Here is a 24031-nt window from a genome sequence, read left to right on the forward strand (position 1 = left end):
GCCTTTTTTTGCATCTATTGAGATGATCATATGGTTTTTGTCCTTGACTCTGTTAATATAGTGTATTACATTTATTGATTTACGAATGTTGAACCATCCTTGCATCCCTGGGATAAATCCAACTTGGTCAGGGGGTATGGTCTTCTTGATGACACTCTGTATTCTGTTTGCCAGTATCTTGTTGAGGATTTTTGCATCTGTGTTCATTAGGGAGATTTGTCTGTAGTTCTCTTTTTGGGTTGGGTCTTTCCCTGGTTTGGAATCAAAGTAACACTTGCTTCCAGGAATGAATTTGGAAGCCTTGCTTCCCTTTCAGTTTCCTTGATGAGTTTAAAGAGTAATGGCAATAGTTCTTTTTTAAATGTCTTGTGGAATTCAGCAGTGAAGCCATCAAGAGCTGGGCTTTTCTTTGTTGGTAAATTTTTTTCTTACATTTTCAATTTCACTCATTGTAATTGGGGTGTTTAGAATTTCTATATCTTCATTTAACTTTGGCAATTCAAATGTATCTAGGAATCTGTCCACTTCTTCTGTGTTTTCCATTTTATTAGAGTACAGGTTCTCCAGGTATTGATGATCCTCTGGATTTCTGCTGGGTCTGTTTTGACTTCACCTTTTTCATTCTTCATTGCATGGATTTGAGCCTTTTCTTTTAAGGAACTAATAGTAATGAATTATCAATAAATTAGTTTCAATTTTTTTGGAGACAGGGTCTCACTATGTTGCCCAGGCTGGTCCCAAACTCCTGCCTGGGCCTCCTGAGTAGCTGGGCTACAGATGCTTGCCACTATGCCTGGAGGAATTTGATCTTTTACGCAAGAATTGCACATACACATTTAAAATACAGGTGTTGTAAACTGAGCATGGTGCACACACCTGCAATCTCAGCACTCTGGAAGGCTGAGGCAGAAGGATCACAAATTTGAGCTCAGCCTAGGAAACTTAGGAAATTAGTGAGACCCTGTCTCAAAATAAAAATAAAAATGGCTGGAGATGTAGCTCAGTGTGTAAGCCTTGAGTTCAATCCCCAGTAGAAACAAACAAACAAACAAACAAACAAATACAGGTGTAGTGCAATTGTCTTTGAACTTACAACATTTAGTAAAAATAACATGAGAATATCAATATTGACCCACTAAGGTCTTCAAAGTCAGAAATCCTAGCTCATCTTAGCATTCCCAGCATCTAACATTGAACCTAACATTCATTTCAAATGTCCAGTTGATCTTTGTTAATTGTCTTACACTCGGGTTTGGTAAAATTTTCTCCTTTGAACTTTGCCAATGGTTCACTGAGCTCCTTCCCTGGATCTGGAACACATGGCAATATAATGTAGTAGTTATGGTGTAAGATACAGAGTTAGATTACCCTACTTCACAGCTACCTAATTGTGCACTCTTGGGAAAGTTACTTAGGCTCTTCATTAGTCCCCAGGCTCTCTTATCTATTTACTATACTTCCTGCAGAGAATTGTAGTGAAGCATCGGTGAGGCTATCCCTGTAAATCTCTGAGCACAGGGCCTGATTGCAATAAGTGCTCAACAAATATGAGCTGTTACCATGCAGTTGTTAAGAGTATGCACAGTCAAACCTCAGCTGTAGGTTTGATTCACATCAAAAGGTAAATTAGTTACTTTTCTCCCTAATATGTTTTATATGCGTGTACTTTCTTTTAAAACCCATACTCATTACAGCACCACAAATGTACAAAAGAAGATCTGGGGCTGTAGCTTAGTAGTAGAGTGCCTTCCTAGCATGCATGAGGCCATGGTTCAATCTCCAGCAATGAAAAAAAAAAAAAGACAGTCAAGAGATAAGTAAAAAGCAGGATTTTAAAAAAATTAGCAAGTAAATACAATATGGTATCTTTATTACTAATCCTTAAATCTTAGCAAGTCCACTTGGCCACAATCTAGCAACAGCCATTCCCAGATATATATCAAATATTTTTTTCTGACTCACCTTAAATCATTTTCTTGAACTCAGTCCTTCAACAGAGCTCATCTAACCCTCAGACTAGTTTGTCACCTAGAATTCCACCTTGAGACTTTCTTCTTGTAGCATTACTAGCTAGCTTGTACTGAGTGTTTGCTGTGTGGCATGTGCTTTTATGCACCTCAGCTCTAATCCTTATAACAACCCAGGAAAGTAGATATTATTTGTCCCATTCCAGACACAAGAAAGTCAAATTGTCCCAAGTCACACTACTAACCAATAAAGAGTCTAGATTAAATCCAATATCTACGTGACACTCACAGGCTATCTCCTCTTGAAGAAGTAGTTGAAGCTTCTAATAAAAGAAAATGGTAAAGAAAATTCGTATTTAATTGTTTTACAGGGCCAGGGATTTAGCTTAGTGGTTCTGCTGCCTACTTTGTAAGCACAAGTACCTGAGTTTGATCCCTGGTATCACAAAAAAAAAAAAAAAAAAAAAAAAAAAGACTAGGAACATTTAATTGTTTTACACCTGGATTAGGAACATATATCAGTATTTCCTTCTTTTTTATTATTGAATAGCAATATCCATTGAATAGATCTAGCACCTTGTATTTATTCACTCATCAAAGTTTTCTCCTTTGTACTTTGCCAGTGGTTCTACTGAGCTGGCTTGCCAGGTTTGGGACATATGTAATACAAAGTAGTTGTTAAGGAGAGCCAGGCTGCAGGGGTGCTGTCGGGTATAAAAAGTGAGTGATCTACCTGGGACTGTGAGACTGAGCTGTTTGGATGGAATTTGAGAGTCTGCTCAGGAATGTTTAGAAAAATTAATGATATACCTCACATGTATTTCTCTCCTTTCTCCCATGTTTCTACTCCCTTTGCCCAGTTTGTTTTCTCTTCTCCTCATCTTTTTCTGTGCCAATAACAGTTTTAGGGTAGGAGCAGAAATTGAGCAAGATCCCCCTTGGAGGTGGAGAGAAGTGCTCGACTCCATAGTGCACTTCCTTTTCTCTTCACTTTCTTCCTATTTCTTTTCTTTCTTTCTCTTTCCCTGTTTCTCTTTCTCTTCTCCTCCCTGTCCTCTTTCCCTTCTTCTTCCTGCCACAGATGTTGTCGCTGCTCATGACAGAACATCTCTAGTTCCCATAATTTGTAACCAAGAGAAGAGGGAGTAATGCATTTGTCAACTGGAATTTGCCTGTCCTTTAAAAGATTTAGATAAAAAGGCTCAAATCTCTATTCCTGCCTTGTGCAAAGTCTGGTGCCCTCTCTAAGACTCTTTCAGATTCCCAGGAGTGTAGTCTTGTGGTCATCTCTAGGTCTGACTTCCTGAGTCCACTAAATTAGGACTGTCCCCACTGTGGCACATAGCTGCACTTCCTACCTGTGAATTAAAAGTATTTTAAAAAATTATGTCTGTGCTGAACATACAGACCTTTTGTCATTGTTTCCTAAACAGTACTGGATAACAACTGTTCAAGTAGAATTTATGTTATATTCAATATTTAGGTAATCCAGAGATGATTTAATGTGTATGGGACGGTTGTGTAGGTTATATGCAAATGATAGGCCATTTTATTACATATAATTTACATCTACAAATGTTGGTACCCTCAAGTGGTCCTGAAACAAATCCCCCACAGGTATGGAGGGATGATGGCATATTCTTTTATTTCAATCTCTGCATCTATTGACATTCAGGACCCATCCACTTCCCTTCGGTTCTATTATTTAAAATACCAGTTTCATAATGACTGTGTGTGGTGAGCTTTTCTGCAGGTAAGGAGAAATTAAGGAGAATTATAGTGTAGCAACACAAACAATTTAAAACTAAATCTAATCCTTGTTTTTAAAATGTCTTCAGCTGTATTTAATGTTAGCACTTTAATTTGAAATTCATTTTATTTAGAAAGACGAATTGCTGGATTGATGGGAGGGGATGGGAAGATAAATTATGATAAAGTAGGTATAGCAGGACAGTAATGTAGAATCTAGGTGATGAGGATAAGGGAATCTACTATACAAAATCTTTTAACTTTGTGGATTGTTTGAAATTTTTCATAATAAAGCAGAGAAACCCTGCCAAAATTTGTTTGTTTCTAATGGAAAGCAGTTAAGCTTTCTTTATTGTGTTATCTCCTGTTAACCATACTTTTTTTAGGGGGGTACTGAGAATTGAACCCAGGGCCTTTATACTGACTTATGTTCCCTGCCTTTTTTTTTTTTCTTTCGTTTGAGACAAGGTCTCACTAAGTTATTAAGTTGCCCAGGCTTGGCTTGAACTTGCGGTCCTCCAGCCTCATTCCCCGGAGTGCTGGGATTACAAGTGTGTGCCATTCTTTCTATCCACTGATCCAAGCTGCCTAACATCTCCTCCTAAACCAGACTTCCTTGAGATCAAGAATTGTCTTACAGACAGCTATATGCTCTTTAATGCATCTAACAATCCCTGCCTTGTGCATAGGGATAAGGAAAACATAGTGAGGCTATGTTGCACAAGAGAATAAGCAGAGGATACGAGGCCTAAAGAAGCTGGTTGACGTCCTGGCTCTCTCGCTAACTGTATGACCTTGGACTAGTTGTGTAGCTTCTCTGACTCGATTTCCAAGTTTCCTAATGTGAAAAGAAGTATGATTTTTAAACCATGCCCACCTCATAGCATTGCCATGAGAATTAAATTGGATAATGCAGGCTTTTAAAACTATAACCAATAACTGAATAATGGGATAATGAAAAGAGGGCAGAACCTGTTTATGTGCCTGGGCTGGGGCCCGACTGGTAGGGTCCCTGCCTCTCTGGCTAATGAGCACCAGGCCCTGGAATGCCACACAGTTTCCTAATGTGGAAGCTCAGCCTGGCTCAAGGCCTCCCTCACCCTCCACTCAGCACAGCCCCTTCAGATGATTCTGGCTCTGCTTCCTGTGGTGCCTGCTTGGCACAAACAAAGCTCATCTATCCTTGTCCATCCACACTGTGGTCACAGGGGCACCCAACCTCTTTGTCTTCAGCTTTTGGTCTTGTGCCTTAGGTTCTAACAGTTACCTCTGGGGCCTCAAGAAATGTCCCATTTGAGCAGGGTACAGTGGCATATGCCAATGATCCCAGCTACTCAGGAGGCTGAGGCAGGAGGATCTCAAGTTTGAGGGCAGCCTGGACAACTTAGCAATACCTAGTCTCAAAATAAAATATACAAATGGCTGGGAATATAGTTCAGTGGTAGAGCACCCCTGAGTCCAATCCTCAATAGCCCATTCCCCCCCCAAAAGAAGAAAAAAGAGGAAAATAAAAGATATGTCCCATTCAACATCGTGCCATGCAATAAGAAATAAATTAGGGAACACCAGAGAAATGTTGCTTAATTACGCTCTTAGAACACATAATGGTCTTTCACTGTGGATATTATTCATCTGTCTCTCCAGAATTTTCTTCACCCATTGGTTTTCTGACCACTTAATTTTCTGAAAACAATTTAAACACCTCTCATCCTGTGTCAAAGTGTCTAGCTCCTTGGTTGGAGCTAATATAAATGGGAATATTTTTAAAAATCATCCCCTTAGTAAGTGGCAAATTTTGCAAATTGCTTTATATGAAGCTTAGAGTTGTGAAAATCATACATATATCACAAGCTGTAGTATAAAACATCAGTCAATATCAGGATATTTTCCAGAGCAAGTCTTTTGAAACTAACATTTAAACAGAATACAAAAGGTTTGTAAACAGCCTTGAAATAGTTATTGTATTAGTTACTTTTCTCTCATTGCTCAGACAAAATAACTAACACCCAAAGTTAGAGGGGAAGGGGTTTATTTTTTTTGAATTTTTTTTGGTACCGGTGATCGAACTCGGGTCCTTGCGCTTGCACAGCAGGCGACGAAACCACTGAGCTAAATCCCCGGCCTGGGAAGGGGTTTATTTGGCTTACAGTTCATAGACGTTTCAGTCCATAATCGGCTGGCTCCAAGACAGGAATGACAAACAGGCATGGCAGAACAAAAACAACATGGTGTGCACAAGGCAGCAAAGGTAACAAGAGGGTTACCAGCATCTGTCTGCCCCTTTTATCTTATTCAGGCTGCTTAGGGTGGGTAGCATTCACCCCCTTAATCCTAGTGCTCTTGGGTCTAGCATTGCATCATGAATCAGCTCCAGTTTCACACACTCTAGATCAAGCCTATGACCACACGAGGCTTTGGGGAGACACCTAGACCCAAACCATAACAGTTATGGCTAAACATATATTAATATTTTCTTCTCTTTCTTTCTTCCAACTTGTGGTATCAGATTAGCACTTAAATTTAAGATTTTGGAGCATTTCAGATTTTGAATATTCAGGTTGGGGCTTCTCTGCCTGTATGGCCATCTTGGTGAGAATGAAGTGGTTCTGATTTGCATTTCTCTCATGACTAATGATGGTAAGCATCTTTTCATATGCTTATTGGCCATTTGTATTTCTCCTGGGAGAAATGTCTATTTAGAACCTTTGCTCGTTTTTAGAGTGGGTTCTTGGCCTTTAGACAGTGTCAGCAGATGGAGAGATGGAGGGCGAGGGGATAGGTAGAGGCAGGAGCTGGAGAGCTCACTAGGGTTCAGGGAGCTGTGCTGCCTCTGCAGCTCCATATTGCTCTAAATAACTCTTCCTTCTGTGGTCCCCAGATCCTCAGGGTGGTCTTGCCATGCTTCCGTCTTTTTTTGTTGTTGTTGTTTTTTTTTTTTTTGGTACCGGTGATCGAACTCGGGACCTTGCGCTTGCAAGGCAGGCACTGGAACCACTGAGCTAAATCCCCAGCCCTCCATGCTTCCGTCTTGTAGGTGGACTGGTCTTGTTTCTGCAGTCCCGGATTGGGAGCAATTCCAGCTGTTGCTACCTCTGGGCTGCCTCATAAACCCTGCTGACGACTCTGCTTTCCCATAGCCTGTAAATACCTTTTCTAAATTCCCTCTGTTAAAAAAAAATACCTGGAAATATTTTTGTTTTCTTCATTGGACTTGACTGACAAAACATCTACTGTGCATTACCATGTTTAAATACTTGTAAAGGATGACATTCCCAGTGTATTGCAGATTTTGACACAAAAATAAAATCTATGTATCTTTCTTCCAGGTATGTTTAATGCAAGCTAAATACCCTAATATTCCATCATTTAGAAAATACAGGGACAAGATCTTCACCAGTCAGAAATTTTACAGTACTTCTCTTTATCCTACTTCTATCCCACTTTTGCCACAAAATAGTATTTAATGTTACATATTTTTATGCTGTAAGTATTCAATTAACCATGCTTGACTATTTCTCAACAGAAAAATAGGTACATGAATTGAAATTACTTACTGTCAAGCTTCCTAGGCTCATACATTTTTAAAAAAATACTTCTGGTTTAAGTTATATTATTATTATTATTATTATTATTATTATTATTATTACCATAGTATATAATTGATGAAAACAGCATAAAAACATTATATATTTTTTCATAAGTAATTACTAGACATAAAAGTTAACCTCTTTTGGGGAAATACATCTTTTAAAGAAAGAGTTGAATGAAGTGGAGCTTTGGTGCCTTGATAAGCAGGGCTCTATGTAGCAGCCAGGAGATATGTTTATGCCCTGGCAGTGTAACAGTAGAGGTAACCTTTCTTTTGTGAAATAGGAAAAGGGAAATGTGAAGGCAGAAATTGGGAACGCCAAGCAAGTAGATCACTTTTAGGAAGGAGTGTATGTGCCTTCGATGATTTGGGAATCAATTCTTTGATATATCTATCCATCCTCCCAATTGAGGTTGCATATGCTCTACTTCCTGCATAACTAACATTTCTCACAAGCTATTAGTTTCATATACCCTTCTTATTTGTTTCTTGACAGAGTGATTTGTGAGTGTGTGTGTGTGTGTGTGTGTGTGTGGTACTGGGGAGTGAACCCAGGGATGCTCTATCTCTGAGCTACATCCCTAGCTCATGTTAAACATTTTGAGACAGAGATTCACTAAGTGGCCCAGGCTGGCCTCAAACTTGCATCTCTCTTGCCTTAGCCTTCTCAATAGCTGGGATTACAGGTGTGCACCACTGAAGCTAGCTCAGTGGAGTGTGTGTGTGTGCGCGCACGCGCACGTGCGTGTGTGTGTTTTACTGGAGACTGAACCCAGGGTCTTTGTACTGAACTACATCCCAAGTCATTTTTTTAAAATTTTGAGACAGTCTTGCTAAAGACCCCAAGTGCATTCCCAGAGTACCAGGAATACAAGCACCAGTATGTGCCACCATATCTAGCTCAGAATGAATATTTTTCAACAATACAGCAAATCACATTACACCTGATTGGAAGACCACCACTGTAGGGTAAGTGCTGAGATACTGATCCCTGAGCCCTTTGGACACCAGTAGGGACTGGGGTGGCTGGAGGCACCCTTTCTTGTCTCTAAGTACAGTGTGACATACAAAGTTTGATCATTTTTCTGTGTGTATCAGAGCAAGGGTAGATACTTAGGTACAGAACTTCTGAGTCAAGGAGCATATACAGTCTGAGTTTTACTAGAGAATGCCTATTATCCCAAGTCCTTTTCTCTAATTCACATTCCCAACAAAACGTAAGTTCTTGTTGTTCCATATCCTCACCAATATTTGAAAATTTCTCTAAAGCCAAAGAATTTAAGAATGTGAAATTTTCTATTTTAAGAGGATAGAAAATTCAGGTCTAAGGAAAATTTTCATGTTATGTATTCAATGACTCATTTTAACAAACATTTATTGGCCCTTACTGTGTCCTAGGCACTATGTTAAGTGCTGAAGATGAATGATAATTAAGATCAATCCCTGTTCTCAGGAACCTTATACTGTACATGGGAGACACAGATGTGAACAGAGAATTTAGGTAATGGGTATGATAATGAAGGTAAATGGAAACTGCCATAGCATTGATGAAGGAGAGGGAAAGAAAATTGTGACTGTGTTTGGGGCAAATGATATTAGGAGATGTATAAGGTGAAGGTTTTCATAAGATATGTTTGTTTTCAAATTTTAAACTCTGTACTCTTGGTTCTGTGACAGCAACTTAAGAACAGGTAGTCATGAAGGGGTTTTGTGTTAGATGATGATATAGGACCACTGTTGAGTTTTAAACAAAACAGCAGCATGACGGAAATTGTATTCTAAAAAGAGAATGTTAATGGCAATGTGGAAGTTAGGTTGGGCCTGAGGTGAGCATGAACAGAGGTAGGGAGACAGGGCGGGAAGGAGTCTGTTGCTGTTGAGCTCCAACGTGGTAAAGGCCTGAACTTAGAGCAATGGCAATGAAGATGAAAGAAAACAGATACGAATGATCTGCAGGAAACAGAAATAAGATTAGGTGACAGACTAGAATTGGAAAATAATGGAGAAAATTATACATATCTAAGTTTCTGTTTATGAGGGCATATTCATTCATTCAATCAAGCACAGTAATAGATAAGGATCAAACTATAGACCAGATCAGATGCTGGCCGAGGCCACTTCCTAGGGCTACCATGTAAAGTAGCTCCAAAGAACCCTATTCACACTGTGCATATATATATGAAATATAGTAGAAATGTGTTTTCTGGACTTCTTCAAGGTGTCGTTCCAGATTATCCGTGAACCAGGCAAATATAGTTCCCACCATGATAGAATTCACAATGATAGAATATCACAGTGTTGATATTAACCAAGACAGAGAAAGAATAAGAACCATGTGGCTGGCCTTGGGAACACAAATGTTGCCTTTTGTCTTTCTTTCTGCCTGAAACAATTAGTTGGGCTCATTAGACACACCGACCTCAAGGGGTTTGTGGAATCTTCAATCCTCACTTCTGTGAGGCCCTAGGACATAGTAGCCTAGAGTCCTCTTCCATGTTTTATAGTGAATTAGTTAAGTAGGTTTTCCAGTGTATGTCCAATTTCTTAGCTCTCCCCACCCTTCCAGGATGTGCTAAGAACTAGAGTTTATATATACTCTTGTTGCTTTGCTCCGAGAAGGACCAAGTTTATGCCTAAAAAAAGTATACTCTCCAAACCAGAAGTTCAGAAAATTGAGCAACCCATATTAAAATTATCAAGGCCACATAAATTTTCCACATAATAGAATAATTTCAAGGGTGAAGTGAATGAATGAAAACTAATTTATTTTTCCTTTCATACATGTCTAATAAAAATGACTGATGGATTTAGACTTTAATCTGTTTAGATGTATGCCCTCCCTTCTTTTTTTCAGTGACAAGCAACTTTCTAACTATTTTTCTTTCAGTTTTTGTATTTTTAACACTGACAGTAAGAAACATTCTATAGAAAGTTTGGCTTTGAATTTGAATGTTTTTGCCAGGTCTCTGCCTAGAGGGAATTGTTAGGGTAGAGTTTGTAAACGCTAGCAAAACAAAGATGAAAATTGAAAAGCTTTCAATTTTCAAGGCTGACTCTAAAATGTTATGTTTCCTATGTATCATAGTTCTAGTAACTTTTTTCTTATTTATTTTTCACATTCCAAGTTTTATCACAGATGTCTTTGAAAAATGATATTTGTTTTTGTATGAGTCAATACCAATAGCATCAGAGAAGCCATGATTAAATTGTGAATGATGATGTGTAATATATTGTAACACCTCTACCAACATGCATATGTATGGTTATGTGTATGTATATGGGTTATGGCAATATCATGGCTATGACAATACCCATAGCAATTCCCTTCAGTTAAGATAAACACCAGTGCAGCCAGTTAAAAACAAAAGACTGCATTCATGAAATTGCTGGATGCAGCTCACATTCTGAGCAGTAAACTTTAAGCTGAGTAAATCAATGAAGTTCTGGAACATTCCATTCAGCTTAATTTACTGTTATGATTTCTTACTGGAAAATAATGAGAATAATATCACCCAGTAGGATTTTAAATTTGTTGCTTAAATATGTAGATACAAACCTGGCTTGGACATTGAGTACAAATCTTAACTAAAACTCACTAAGGTACTTTTGTGTATTTGAAGAGTAAAATAAGTTTGATTTTAAGGTATGTGAAAAATTTCTAATTTAAAAAGCCAAAGAATCAACATATCATCATTAAGATGATAACTTGGTCACCAAAAACTATAGAAAGTTAGGAGACCGAAATAAATGTACTCTCTGGTTAGAGATGTGAATTGACAGAAAAAGAACTGTATGGACAAAGGAAAGAATACTATTAGCCAAGTAAACTTTTTCTTTTCTTGTTTTTTTTGTATTAAATTCTTTTATTGGTACATTGTAGGTATATAACACAATTACATTTCTCATTGGGAATTGTACCTTTATATAATGCATCTTGGTTCTTATTTTTTTTCCCCATTCCTAGCCCTCCCTTCACACCCTCCACCCTTCCCTATTTACAAAGACTTCATTTCCATTTTTTCCATTTCTCATCATTTTTTTCCTTTCCCTTCTTTCCTTTCCCCTGCCCCTCCCACAACCCCTACCCCTTTGGACCTTTTCTTCCTATTTTACATTATCGATTATTCATTCTAATAATTGGTAGATTTTAGGTATACAATATAAGAACCAAGAGAGACTATGTAAAGATGCAAATTTCCAATGATGAACTTTTTCTTTTTTTAATGTCTTTTTTTTTCCATTTGTTTTCTATTTTGGTGAAAATTTATTTTATACTAGGATCAGCAGGTATTGCCTTTTAAAAATTCTTGGAAAGATTTGATAATGGAATTTATTTCACTTATTAAAAGAAGAATCTAATTAATTTAACAGCAAAGAAATACAGAGATGAAAAATAACAGGCCCTAAGTGGACTGCATTTGCAACATATTTAAATACAATTGAAAATAGCTTTAAAATGAGTGAAAACCATAAAGAAGACACATTTTCTCCTTTTAAAAAATTACCTAAAAATAAGCACAGGTGATCTGTGTGTTTGTTGCCAAAGAGTGATAACCAGGTAAACATCATGTGTGTGCGGTACGTACAAAATTACTCTTATACAGTGAAGGTCAAACTCTTCTGTTATATCTACTATTAATAGCTCAGCTAGGTACTGAACATTTAAAAATGCAATTGTATTTACATTTAGTAATACATAAAAAAGATGTTGATGAAACAGGAAGTTCAGAAGTCATTCTGTTAGTTTTAGGTGCTAGAGCTAGGAGTGGGCCAAGATTAAAATGAAATGAATGAGATACTTGTCCTGGGTACAAAAAAATTTTTTTTTGGTACCGGAAATCAAACTCAGGACCTTGCGCTTATGAGGCAGGTGTGCTGCCACTGAGGTAAATCTCTGCCCCTGGATGCAAAATTTAAGGGAGTTCCAAAACTTACTTTTCAAGATAATATTTTAATGCAATTTTTTTTTCTTTTCTTCTTTTGGTGGTTCTAGGATTGAAATCCAGGGACCTCTGAGCTACATTCCAGCCCTTTTTGAAAAATTTTATTCTGAGACAGGGTCCTGTTAAGTAGCTCTGACTTCCCTAAAACTTGTGATTTCATGCCTCAGCCTTCCAGGTCGCTGGGATTATAAGTGTGTGCTACTGCGTTAGCTTTAATGTAATATTCCAAAAAATCAAAGTATCCATATTTTAAATGAAAGGGGCAACTGACTCTGCAATTGCATGGCTCTTCTGCTTTATCTGAGTATGGACTATACCCAGGGAAATTTCCATTCTACTCTCCTGTTCAGACCAAGGAGAGTGATGGGCTGGGCCAGAAGGCCAAGGACTAGGAGCATGGCTTCAAGAAGCAGCCTGCATATTCTCCCTTTTGTAATTGTGCAAAAGGTGGGAATCATGGTACCAAAGCCCTCTGTGACTTAGGTACAAGCAGCCTAGCCAATTATATTTCTCCAGTACATTACTGTATTTTCTTCTAGACAAGATGGTATGTTTAATGTTCCAACACATTTTTTTCACTTTAACTTAGTAGTTTTTAAGATACTTTAAAGATCTTTATATTTCTTTAGAAGCAATAATTAAATAAGTTTGTAAATGCTGTATTTTAAATTCTTCTACTGGTGATTCAAGATGCATGTAGCATATTGAAAGCTGGGAAAAAGTTGGCAATACTGAATCTATTTATCTTATTTAAACCAGTGTTTTCTCAGTTTTATTTTATCATAAGCCCTAGCATTGCCTAGTCTCTCATTTCAAGTAAAATAAGGCAGAAATTATCTACACCTGCTATTCTTTTTTCCTTGGTGGGAGCATTTTGTTCTTCTGATCTTCCAAGGTATTTATCCTCCTTTACTGGACAGGACTTTTAATCAGGTCTAGGCATAGAGCAGCTCTGGGAAGTTTTGTGCATAATTTTATGCATATTTTGATTGATGTGTGGACTGTGGCATTTCATGGAAGATATCAGGAGGACTCTAGAAAAAAAATACTGATCATTTTTATCCTGTGCTTTAAAATAACTCTTATTTTCTGTCCACATTTTCATTTCTTGATATATCTCTTCTAAGCTGGGTGTGGGGTGCACACCCGTAATCCCAGCATTCCGGGAAGCTGAGGCAGGAGGATCACAAGTTCAAGCCCAAGCTAGGCAACTTGAAATCCTGTCTCAAAATACAAAAATAAAAAGGGCTCAAGATGTAGTTCAGTGCAGAGGCCCTTGGTTCTAATCCCTACTACCACACACACACACAGAATATATATCTTCTAAGTATATACTTATATCTATCAGGTAGAGAGAAATCATTTCATAGATATGAAGTTGGACATGTTCATCTTTTAAATTTTTATTAGTACATGTTTGCAGTACCTAATAATTACATGCATTGTGGGAAGTTGGTACATGTACATAACACATCTTAATTCTTTTTATGTCCCCTTTTTCCCCTCCCTCCCACCCTCCTTCATCTCTTGGTCCCCTACAGATCTATATCCCTGTTTCTTATTACCTTTTATTTTGGTCTTTAATTTATTTATACTTTGGGTTTCTCATATAAGAGAAACCATGCAATATTTAAGCTTGTGTGTCTGATCTATTTCACTGAACATTATGGTTTTAAGATGTATCCATTTTCCTACAAATGTCTGAAATTTATCCTCCTTTATGGCAGAGTAGTACTCCATTGTGCACAAATACCACACTTTCTTTATCTATTCATCAGTTGATGGATATATAAGCTGCTTCCAATATTGAACAGCCATTATGAATTACGCTGCTATAAACATTGGTATACATGTATCACTGTAATATGAATGTCTTTAACTCTTCCAGGAAGATACCTAGAAGGAGAAAACATCGGTCAAATGGAATCTGTAGTTTTAGTTTTTGAGAAATCTCCATTCTGATTTCCGAATTGGTTGTACTAGTTATATTCCCACCAACAATGTCGAAGCCTTCCTTTTTCCCTGCAGTTTTGCCAGCTTTTGTTATTGTTTGGGGGAATGATCATCTACTAATGTCTCAAATGGAGTGATCCAAAGTAGAAACCAATGTGAATAAGAACATCCCAGGGGCCAGAAAATGGAACCTCAGCTGAGGAGTCTGGGACAATGAGGAGAGAGATCACACAGTAATTTGAAAAAGGGTAATTTTAATATAGAGTTATTGACTCTAACAGAGGATTGGAGTAATAAGGAACTGGCTAAAGAGAAGCAAAAGGGCACTAAGGAGTATAGAAAACAAGAGTATCCACTCTCCTTAGGACTGACATGGAGCAGTCAAGGGAGAGACTTTCCCTCTCCTTACCCAGGGACAAAACACCCAGAATGGTGACTACATCTGGTGTCCCCTAGGATTCACTAATACAACCAAGTTGGACTCTTGCTATTCACTTATTTTCCTGTTTTATTTTTCCTACCTCTCTAGTCTGAAATTGAAACTTCTTGCACTGAACAAATGGTGATTTTTGTACTTCGTTAGATGGATCAATAGTATTATGATTTACATCTTCAACCCTGATATCATGGTAGGGGTACAGGACAAGTGGTTGAGGCTGTCACTCCAAAGTCTAAAGTTAATGAACTTTGAAACCTTTGGCAATGGGATTAGAATTGCATAGCACTTTCTTTGATGTGCTAAAGGTAACAGAAGAGCAATTTGATAAAGAATGATTGAATTACTACAGGAAATCTTTAATTTTAGGGTGTTCTTACATGTTTCATCACAGACCTCTCTAAACTTTTTATACAGCATTCTACTGCTGTTCAAAGATCCTTGCTACTGCCACAGGCCAACTGCCAACGCCAAAATACCAAGGGGCTGATGTGGGAAAATTAGTTTTATTTCTCTGACTCCTGGGCAATGAAGTAGACTTTTTCTAGAAATTATATTGGTCTCTTCAGGTAACTAGGATGTCATTTCGTAAGTTGGTACTTTGCTGCAACAAAACATGCTTCTTTGAGTTGGCACATAGGCACTTTATAAATGTGGTTCTGAAAGATCATATGACAAGCATCACTGTTTTTATGACACCATGGTACTCTCTTACAAGTTACTGGACATGGCCCATGGGAATGTTAACTAGAACAACAAGGAAAGATTTATGATGTCAAGTCCTCTACTACAAACATTTCATCTCTTGTTACAGCCATGCAAATTATTATAAGTCCATTGACAATGGGAAAAATTTATAGCGCTTGTAATACATCAGACACTGTTTAACTATATAAAAATTAAAATGGAAAAAAATATGTCAGCAAGCCTTGGAATCACTTAAGTTATTAAACTAACTGTCTTAAAAATGTATATAGGACTCCTGAACATATATACCAGAAAACTCTTGGTAAGCTCATTCGTTTTTCATGCACAATAATCTATAAAACACATGGAACAAATCTATTAAAGGCTCACCTATGTTTCCATGTTCAGACCACTTGAGATTCACACTCTTTTCTCATTTGTGGAGTGAATATGATCCCACCATAGAAGATGCTGACATAATATGTACTCATTCTTTTCACTCGTTCTTGGCACATCCAAAATCATTAACTGGAAAATTAGTTTAATTAACATTCTATGCAGAAAAGAATAAGTGATCATTTTTAAAAGATCGAATCAGCCTTGTGTGTGCTCCATCCCAATACCCTCTGTAACTTCTGTTATTCCTACAATCTCATCCCACTACATTCCCGGTTGCCTTTCACTTTAGGGCAGGGACTAGCAAACTTTTTTTAATAAAACCAGATAGAAAAGATCTTAGGGTTTGTGGGGCATAACATCTTTGTCACAGCTACAAAATACTGCTGTTTTAGGCAGCTATAAACACATGAGCATAGTAGTGTTCCAATAAAACTTTATTTGTAGGTACTGGAATTTGCAGTTATGCAATAAATTATTTTAAGAAAATAATAAACATATATGCAAGTTAGAACAGAAGACCACAGTGAAAGAAGGCTGAGCTCTGTTCTCAGTTTGGGAGTGCAGGTTCTCTGACGGGATAAATAGCGTCATAGCTTTACATCACATTTTCTTTGTCTGGAATGTCTGAATTTCCAGGTGTTGTTACTGGACAGTTATATTGAATATTAAAGGACATGGAGGGGAAAATTATGTTTATATCTTCCTAGATAGCCATGTTTCCAAGAAAAAGATGTATGTTCTTTTTTATGCTGTAATGTATAACTGAAAAGATGAGTATTTCTGAAGAGGAGTTTAGCTGGTGATTTGTTCCAGACATTTTGATGTAGAAGAAAATCTAAACTCAAGGATAAGTTTATAGCGCAGAATATGCACATGCAAAACCTCATGATTTTCCTATGTGCCTGCTGTTAGTTACCAGGCGAGGACTGAGGGGTCTGTAAAAATGTTTTCGTCTTTAAGTATAATGTGCAGAGCCAAGACATCATCAATTCCAGGCCCAGTCGTTCCAGCTGAATGTGTGAATGTTCAGCAAGAGGATATTTTTGAAAGAAGACTGAAAATCCACTGTGCCAGATACCTGAAATGTTGCTAGGGTATTCAGTGGAAAATTTCATTTCCACATTATAAATAACTGTAGGATATTTCAAGGGATCCAAGACTAGTAACCTCCAAGAGCTGCTTATATTAGTTCCAGTGAAATGCTTAATGGAGGGAGGATGCCGAGGAAGGCAATAAAGCTGAATTACCGGATATGATTAATTAAAATAAATAATCTCACCATTGATGGAATTGCCCTTAAAACCCCTAACCATTGAGGCCTTCATATTTCACTGTACACTAAGTGAAGCAGAAAAAACGAAACAGTGCTGGACAGAGAAAAAGTCCCCCAAATGATTTTTTAGATTCAAAGGGCCCTAGGATAAAAAAAAAAACAACAACAAAAAGCCCCTCTGCGAGCCCATACTTAAATTATTAACTGTCAAGGCCTTCACATTTCCGGGAGTTCCCTGTTCCATGAACTTCTTGGGAGGAGCTCGAACTCCAGAGAAGGTGGAATAGCACCTACCAAGGAATCTCTACCATCCTGTGACCACAGAAATAACAAGCCGTTTCCTTTAACCCCTGCCCTGCTTTGCAGTCCTCACACATTTAAACGAACAAGTCAGACAGCTCTGTTAGGCAGTGGAACAACGCGCCCCAAATAAAACTGCCCCACTAAAGGGGGGCAGGCATGAATGTGAGTTGTGGAACTGGGAGGTCGGTGTTCGAATGTGAAAGCGAGCACCCAGGGGCTGCGTGAGGCAGGGGAGTCGTGGTGCAGTCGTTCTTTCGCTTTTTGAGGGGGAAGCCTGACTCCCCTTCCTGGCTGGGGCGCCTGTCGCCTAGGAACTTGTGCAAGTCCGAGGCTCGGCGGTACCCAAGGTTAGAGCTCTCCCCTGTGACCGAAAAGATAATTAAAAGTCGCAGGCGCAACAGAAGAGCCCAGCATCCCGCCGTGGGTTCTCGCATCCTGGGGTTGCGCGGAGTAGGTTAGGGAGGGCGCCTGGCAGCGGGCGGTGCCCAGGGTCTTCTGTACGCCTTGACGAGTGGCGAGGGCAGGCAGATGGGAAGGAGAGCCCCGGGCGCGGCGAGGCGGCTTCTGCGCTTGGGGGATTTGAGGGAGAGGCGGAACTCGAGGGAAAAGTAGGAGAGGGAAAGACGCACGGGGGAGGCGTGGAGTTGGGCCTGGGGAAAGAAAGGTGGAAGAAAAAGACTCAAAGAGGCAGAAGGAAGTAGTGAGCCCCCCTCCTCTACAGACTGGAGAGCACGCCTAGGGACCCCAATCTATCCCTCACTGGGTCCCCAGAGCATCTCTCGTCGCGAGACCCAGTTCCTCAAGTCCAGCAGCCGCGGCCAAAGAGTTCTGCGCGGGGACCCGGGTCCCGCGCTCTCCCGGCGTCCAGGCCCCAAGGGGGTGCAGACCTGCCAGCACCTTCCGGGGGCGGGAGCTGTCTGCTCTGAGCCATAACCCCCCTCCCCCCCGCCATTAAAGGGTAGGTGAAGAGTTTTAAATAGGACTACAGGAAGTGAGCGACAACCCAGCCACCTTCTTCCCCAAATTCCCCAGGGGCAGAAACTCCAGTTTTTAATTTCTTGCATAAAATCACGTATGGCGGTGTCAGCCAGCCTATTAGGAATCCTTGGGACTTCGTGGCAAGGGACTCTTTTTCTGCGAGCATTTTGTTAGGCTTTGGAAGGTTTAAAGGGTTTCATAAGAAGCTAGAGTCATAGCGGTGCCCAGAGAAGGCGCACTGCCCGTGCCTGTCTCGGGGTGCAGCGGGGCCCCCGGCTTTGCGCGGGCCTGTAGGGCCGCGGGCCCTGGAGGCACGGAGTCTGGGGCTGGTCGGAGACACCCACGTGCTGCTGATTCTCATCAGCGTAATGATCGCCTTCGCCAGAGTCGAGTCTATATAAACCGCAAAAACCTAATCATTAGAAATTCCAGCCTCCAAAAACCACATTTTAGGTAAAAAACTGCCGCTTCCCCCCCGCCCCTTCATCCTCTCGACCGCAACCTTTTGGGGGATCCCAAAATCGCTTTTTAAACCCACATTGGGAAATAAATACATAAATAAATAGCCATTGAAACATTTGAAATTTTAAAATTTTATTTTATTTTTTATCCCACCCCACCCCGGGATTGGCAAGCAAGTGAAGACACTAGACTTAGTCTGAGATGCAGGCTAGACTTAATAAAAGATTGAAATTCAGAAAGCTGCTATCCCTCGCCCCCCAGCAAGGGCTTCGAAATTTATTTTAATGACCGAGCTGACAGTTTTCCAGTTCTTTAAAAAACTCATCCTTGTTCTCTAGGAATGACAAGAATGAATACACAAGAAAAAAGTGTCCAGCCATCCCCTCGAGTTTCTAAAAACTATTTTGACAAGTCTTCTCCCCACCCCTCACGCACACCTCGGGATCCCCCTCCCCATTTCTTTTGGTGTCACCTAAGGCAAAAAGCCCCGAATCCTGCAAAATCTCTTTTCCCCGGATCCACTATGCAGGGTGGGCAGGGTGGGCAGGGTGGGCAGGGTGGGCTGGGTGGGCGGGTGGGGGAGGGCGAAGCGCCGAGAAGTCAGCAGGGACGCGCGAGAATTTTCCTTCCTCCTCTCCTGTAGCTGCAGCGAAAGCCACTGACAGCGGATCAGCCGGCAGCGGGCCGCCTCGCCTGCCCCGCAGGACTCCTGTCCCGAGCGCCGGAGACGCGTTCCCGGGAGTGGGGCGGCCCGGTGCCCCGAGCGCAGTGCAGCGCGCGGCTCCTCCTCGCGGCCGGCGGGCGGCGGCAGCGGGGGACTCCCGGGCTAGGGACGCGGCGCCCGGAGACCCCGGCGCCCGCCTGCGGGGACTCACCTCCTGGCCCCAGTCGCAGGAGGGACGCGGGGGTTCCGCGGAGAGCAGGAGGGAGCGCGCAGAGGGCCCGCCCGCCACTGTTGGGCGGAAGGAGCCGCGCCGGGAGGAGGCGGAGGAGGAGGAGGAGGAGGAGGAGGAGAAGGAGGAGGAGGAGCAGGACACGGCGCGCGGGGCCTCGCCGGCCGCGGGTGGACTCCGAACTAGCTCCACGTCGCGCTTGCACGAGAAGGGCGCCCGGCACCCCGCATGCGGCGCCCGAGGACCCGGCCTGCCCGCCCCGCGCCGCCTCCCGCGCGCTCCGAGTCCGCTCGGCGTTCGCCCCTCGCCGCCCGCTGACTCCGCCCGCAGCCGACTCTTCGGACTTGACTCCTCACCTCTGCACCCCATCACCTCGTTCCCTGCCTCCCCCCTCAATTTCCTTCTCCTCGCCCCCCGCTTCCACCCTCCCGCCCCTCCCCCGGCCACCGCGCTAACTCCGGGCTGTGATGCGTGTTCCCGTAGATCCGAGCACCAGCCGGCGCTTCAGCCCCCCCTCCAGCAGCCTGCAGCCGGGCAAGATGAGCGACGTGAGCCCCGCGGTGGCCGCGCAGCAGCAGCAGCAGCAGCAGCAACAGCAGCAGCAGCAACAGCAGCAACAGCAACAGCAGCAGCAGCAGCAGCAGCAACAACAGCAGCAACAGGAGGCGGCGGTGGCCACGGTGCCCCGGTTGCGGCCGCCACACGACAACCGCACCATGGTGGAGATCATCGCCGACCACCCGGCCGAACTCGTGCGCACCGACAGCCCCAACTTCCTGTGCTCGGTGCTGCCCTCGCACTGGCGTTGTAACAAGACCCTGCCGGTGGCCTTCAAGGTGAGAGGCTGTGACCGCCCCCGCCCCCGGCCGGGTCCCCTGCCCGCCTCTGCGTGTGCTCCCGGCCTGCGTCCTCCGGGTCTTTGCTTCGCCGGCGGACGGATGGCCAGGGGTGGGTGTCACCTGTGCCCGACTCCAGTCCCCTGTCCTGGAACCGCAGGCGCCCACGGTCCCCGGCGGCTCCTTCCAAACGAGTGTCCCACACATTCTGGTCTCCATCCCGCACCTCGGTGCACACGCTGCCACCCCCAGGTCCCCTCCCTACCCTCGTGCGCCCAGCCGCTGGGGACCTCCCGGGCTCCGGCCAGCGTTCGCGGGGTGCTCGGGAGGGTCCCGGGCAGACTGAGCCACACTGGGCCGGGACGAGATCACCGTCGCCCGAGGAAGGCGGGGCGCCCAGGTCGCGGCGCGGGACCCTGGCGCTGGCCAGGGTGCCAGGGTACCCGGGTACCGGGGTGCGGGAGCCTGGAGCAGCTTCGGCTCGCCTGGCTTGAACACCGAGATGAAAAGTCGCAGCAGTGTTCTGTCGTTATGCTTAGGGGCTCCCCAGGGCTCCGGGGGTGGGACCCGTTAGCTCACGGTGGCGGCGGGGTGAGGGTGTGGGGTCCCTTCGGTCCGTGAGGCGGCCAGGTCCCCAGGCCGGCATTCGCCAGGGGGAGACTCAGAGCCCGGGCTGTCCACACTTGCGACTGGACACCGGGGATGCAGGGGCGGTGAGCCAGGCTGGGCGGCGAATGCTCTCTGGAAAAGACGCCCCAGAGCTTGGGCTGGTGGGCGCTTGCGCGCCGGTCCCCTGGCTCAGGGGTCTGCGGAGAGCGGGGTAAACGGCCTGGGGGAGGAAAAAGAACAAGAGAAAATACGTGCCAGTGCCTCCCTGGGACCCCAGGGCCGCTCTCCTTCGGGCCCCTGGCAGTGTCCAGTGGTGGATCGCCCCGCACCCCACGCACCACTTTGGGTTCCGGGTGTGGGTGAGTGGAAAAAAAGGAGTCTAGGTCAATTACAGCCAGTTAGCTGGCTAGGTCTGTATCAAAGCAGCAATCAGAATGCATTGTTATGGAAGGGGATGCTGCGTTCCGGGCAAGTTTCATTTTGCAGCTGGCTCCAGAAATGATTTTTTTTTTTTTTAACCGTCACATTTCTCCAAAGCACTCATTCTGCAGGTTAATGTTTTCTTCCTTGAAATAGGGAAGCTCCACAGAAAATTAAAGCTCCATAGAAGAGTATCTTTTAAGATGCTCTTTGTCCAAAAGACCCATGATTTTCTAATTAGCCTTATGGGATGGTGGGAATTTGTTAACGCCCCCAAAATACCCCCAAACCAAACCAAACAACACCCCAAACCCTTAATGAGAACAGCAAAAAGTACGAATAAGTAGCTATTTTGTCTATACGATGCCACCCATGAGAATATATGGACATATAAGGATAGGTGTTTACCCTTTGAAAAAATGTTACTCGTTTGATGGTCTATGTACTGTTCTGCTAGACATGTTTAAGGTGTAACTGTCTCGAACAATTCTCTTACATTAGTGATGCTGAATTGACTTTGAGCATGAGTATTCTGAGTAGAAAGGATGTTGTTGGCACAGAGTGCTGTTTAGTTTGGTTGTTATCTAGGTTTTCTCACTACTAGCCTTTTGAAGCTGTTTTGAAAATAAACTTCTTTCTTTGCTATTAATCATACATACTCATTACACAGAGAACGTTTTTGTTATTTCAACCAGTAGGCAGACCATAGATAACACAAAACATAGTAAATTGAATAATTAATATTAATAGAAAAATCAATGGCGTTTACCTAAAAATCAACTTTCAGTGTTTTACCGTCTTCATATCCATGTTTAACGAGAATTCATGAAGGAGGTTAATGGTGGAGAGTCACTCAAAATAGAGGTTTTGTTTGTCTACTTAAAACAGTGTATAGATATTTGGACCGTCAGATTTTGAGGGCTATTTTTATCACTTTCCCTTGAATGATGTAAAAACAACTTTTTTAAACAAAGCCTTTTGGAATAAAAGCCTGAGAGCAGTAGACTTTCTGCACTCTTGCAACATAATCAAATACATCTGCAAGGGAGAAATAATATGAAGAAGTCTCTGTTTTAAAAGTGGTGACAGCAATTTGGCTATCATATTCAGAACTATGTACAGAATAAATTATAGTGTCGTTAGGTGGATAGCAGATAGGTATTGCAGTTTAAAACACACACACACAGCGAGCTTAATTGTTGAGAAGTCTGGTATTCAAATCAGTACAATATTTATTGAGCTCATATTTTACGTCTGGGACACTGAGCTTGGGCCTGCAAAGAATCAGGACTGAATTCAGTAGACTGTTTTGATATAATAATTTAAAATAGTACTTCAACATGACAGTGACAGTGTATTCCATTAAGAAGTAAGGAACGCTTGGTATTGTTCATGTGACCTTGTTTTGGGATTATATAAAAATAATTTATACTCAACATGTAAAAATACAAAGACAGCTAATACGCTTTATATAAAGTTGTTTATTAGCATTGTATCTTTAACAAAGTTTTGCAGGTTTGAAATGCTCAGTCCCCCCAGGTGTCAAGGAAATGGAAATAAATATTTTTAACATTTCTTTCAGGTGTACCTCACAGAGAGCTTAAAATAGTTAAAGCATACTATTAGGGGATCCTAGGCCCTTTCTGCTAGTGACAAAGAAGCAGTTTGCAATTTCAGCTCATTAGTTGATGGTCAAATAGAAATAGTGGCGAGAACATGTCAACCCTGCATCCAGTAGCATCCTCTAGCAGGCGTCTGCTAGCATTTCCACTGTGAAGTCTGGTGTTCAGAGTTATTAACTAAGTTGCTGTAAATAGCTTCAAGCTGAAACACTATGCAGAAAATTTAAGTCCAGATGTATATTTTTAAAACTAAAAGTAATGCAAGCCTATAGCACTGTTTTAAGTTAGAGAACACTGGACTATATATATTTACCAGTATCATATGTTTTTCTGGCAATGTTAAAGAAAGAAAACATATTTTTAGATATATGATCTAGTACTCATAGTTAATTTTGTATCTTTAATAATACCTTTCAGTATTTATGAAAAGACGGTTTCAAAATGGCAGAGCAGTTTCTATTTGAAAATAATTTTTTTACATCATTGGCCATGTTTCTCTCTTCAAAAGCAAGACACTACTGAGTTATACTTTTCTAACATATTTAATGATCAAAGTTTGTGTTTTTATATTTAAACCTAACTACACCTAAATGTGGGAAAATGGATTATTAAACCTATCAACCCCTAAGCTTAATACAAATTGTTATATAAAATAATGGAAATCAGTAGATTTCAGGTTGTGTAAATATAGACACATTCTATTACGTCTTTAAATGCAACAAAGCGTATTTAAAGTCAAATATTTTAGTGTTGAATATAAAATTGATTGGTAAATTAGAACAAATAATTTCAGATAGAAAATATTTTGAAAAATGTTAGAAAACTTATACTTGAGAAAAAGCATAGTAACTATCTTTCATTATTTTTATCCCTTTGGAGCTACTGTTTATATTCTTTCAAAATCCCAGAATA

At 41.6% G+C, this 24031-nt stretch overlaps 1 protein-coding gene across 10 annotated transcripts in view; it reads left to right on the forward strand.

The window, feature by feature from the left end:
- Positions 1–24031, forward strand: part of Runx2 (RUNX family transcription factor 2) — a 266467-nt gene that overhangs the window by 58640 nt on the left and 183796 nt on the right. For 7 of the 10 annotated variants that reach the window (XM_087185361.1, XM_013072895.3, XM_087185357.1 and 4 more), the window contains one exon: positions 20116–20468. In XM_087185361.1, the coding sequence (XP_087041487.1) occupies positions 20116–20468 (353 nt within the window). Of the gene's footprint in view, positions 1–20099; positions 20469–24031 lie in introns of those variants that run through there. The other 3 variants (XM_087185360.1, XM_021259728.2, XM_087185362.1) reach the window with 1 other exon arrangement.

The sequence above is a fragment of the Heterocephalus glaber genome, unplaced genomic scaffold (genome assembly GCF_053883595.1).
Source record: "Heterocephalus glaber isolate CG9 unplaced genomic scaffold, H.glaber_assembly_v1.0 deba00001497, whole genome shotgun sequence".
NCBI lineage: Eukaryota > Metazoa > Chordata > Mammalia > Rodentia > Bathyergidae > Heterocephalus > Heterocephalus glaber.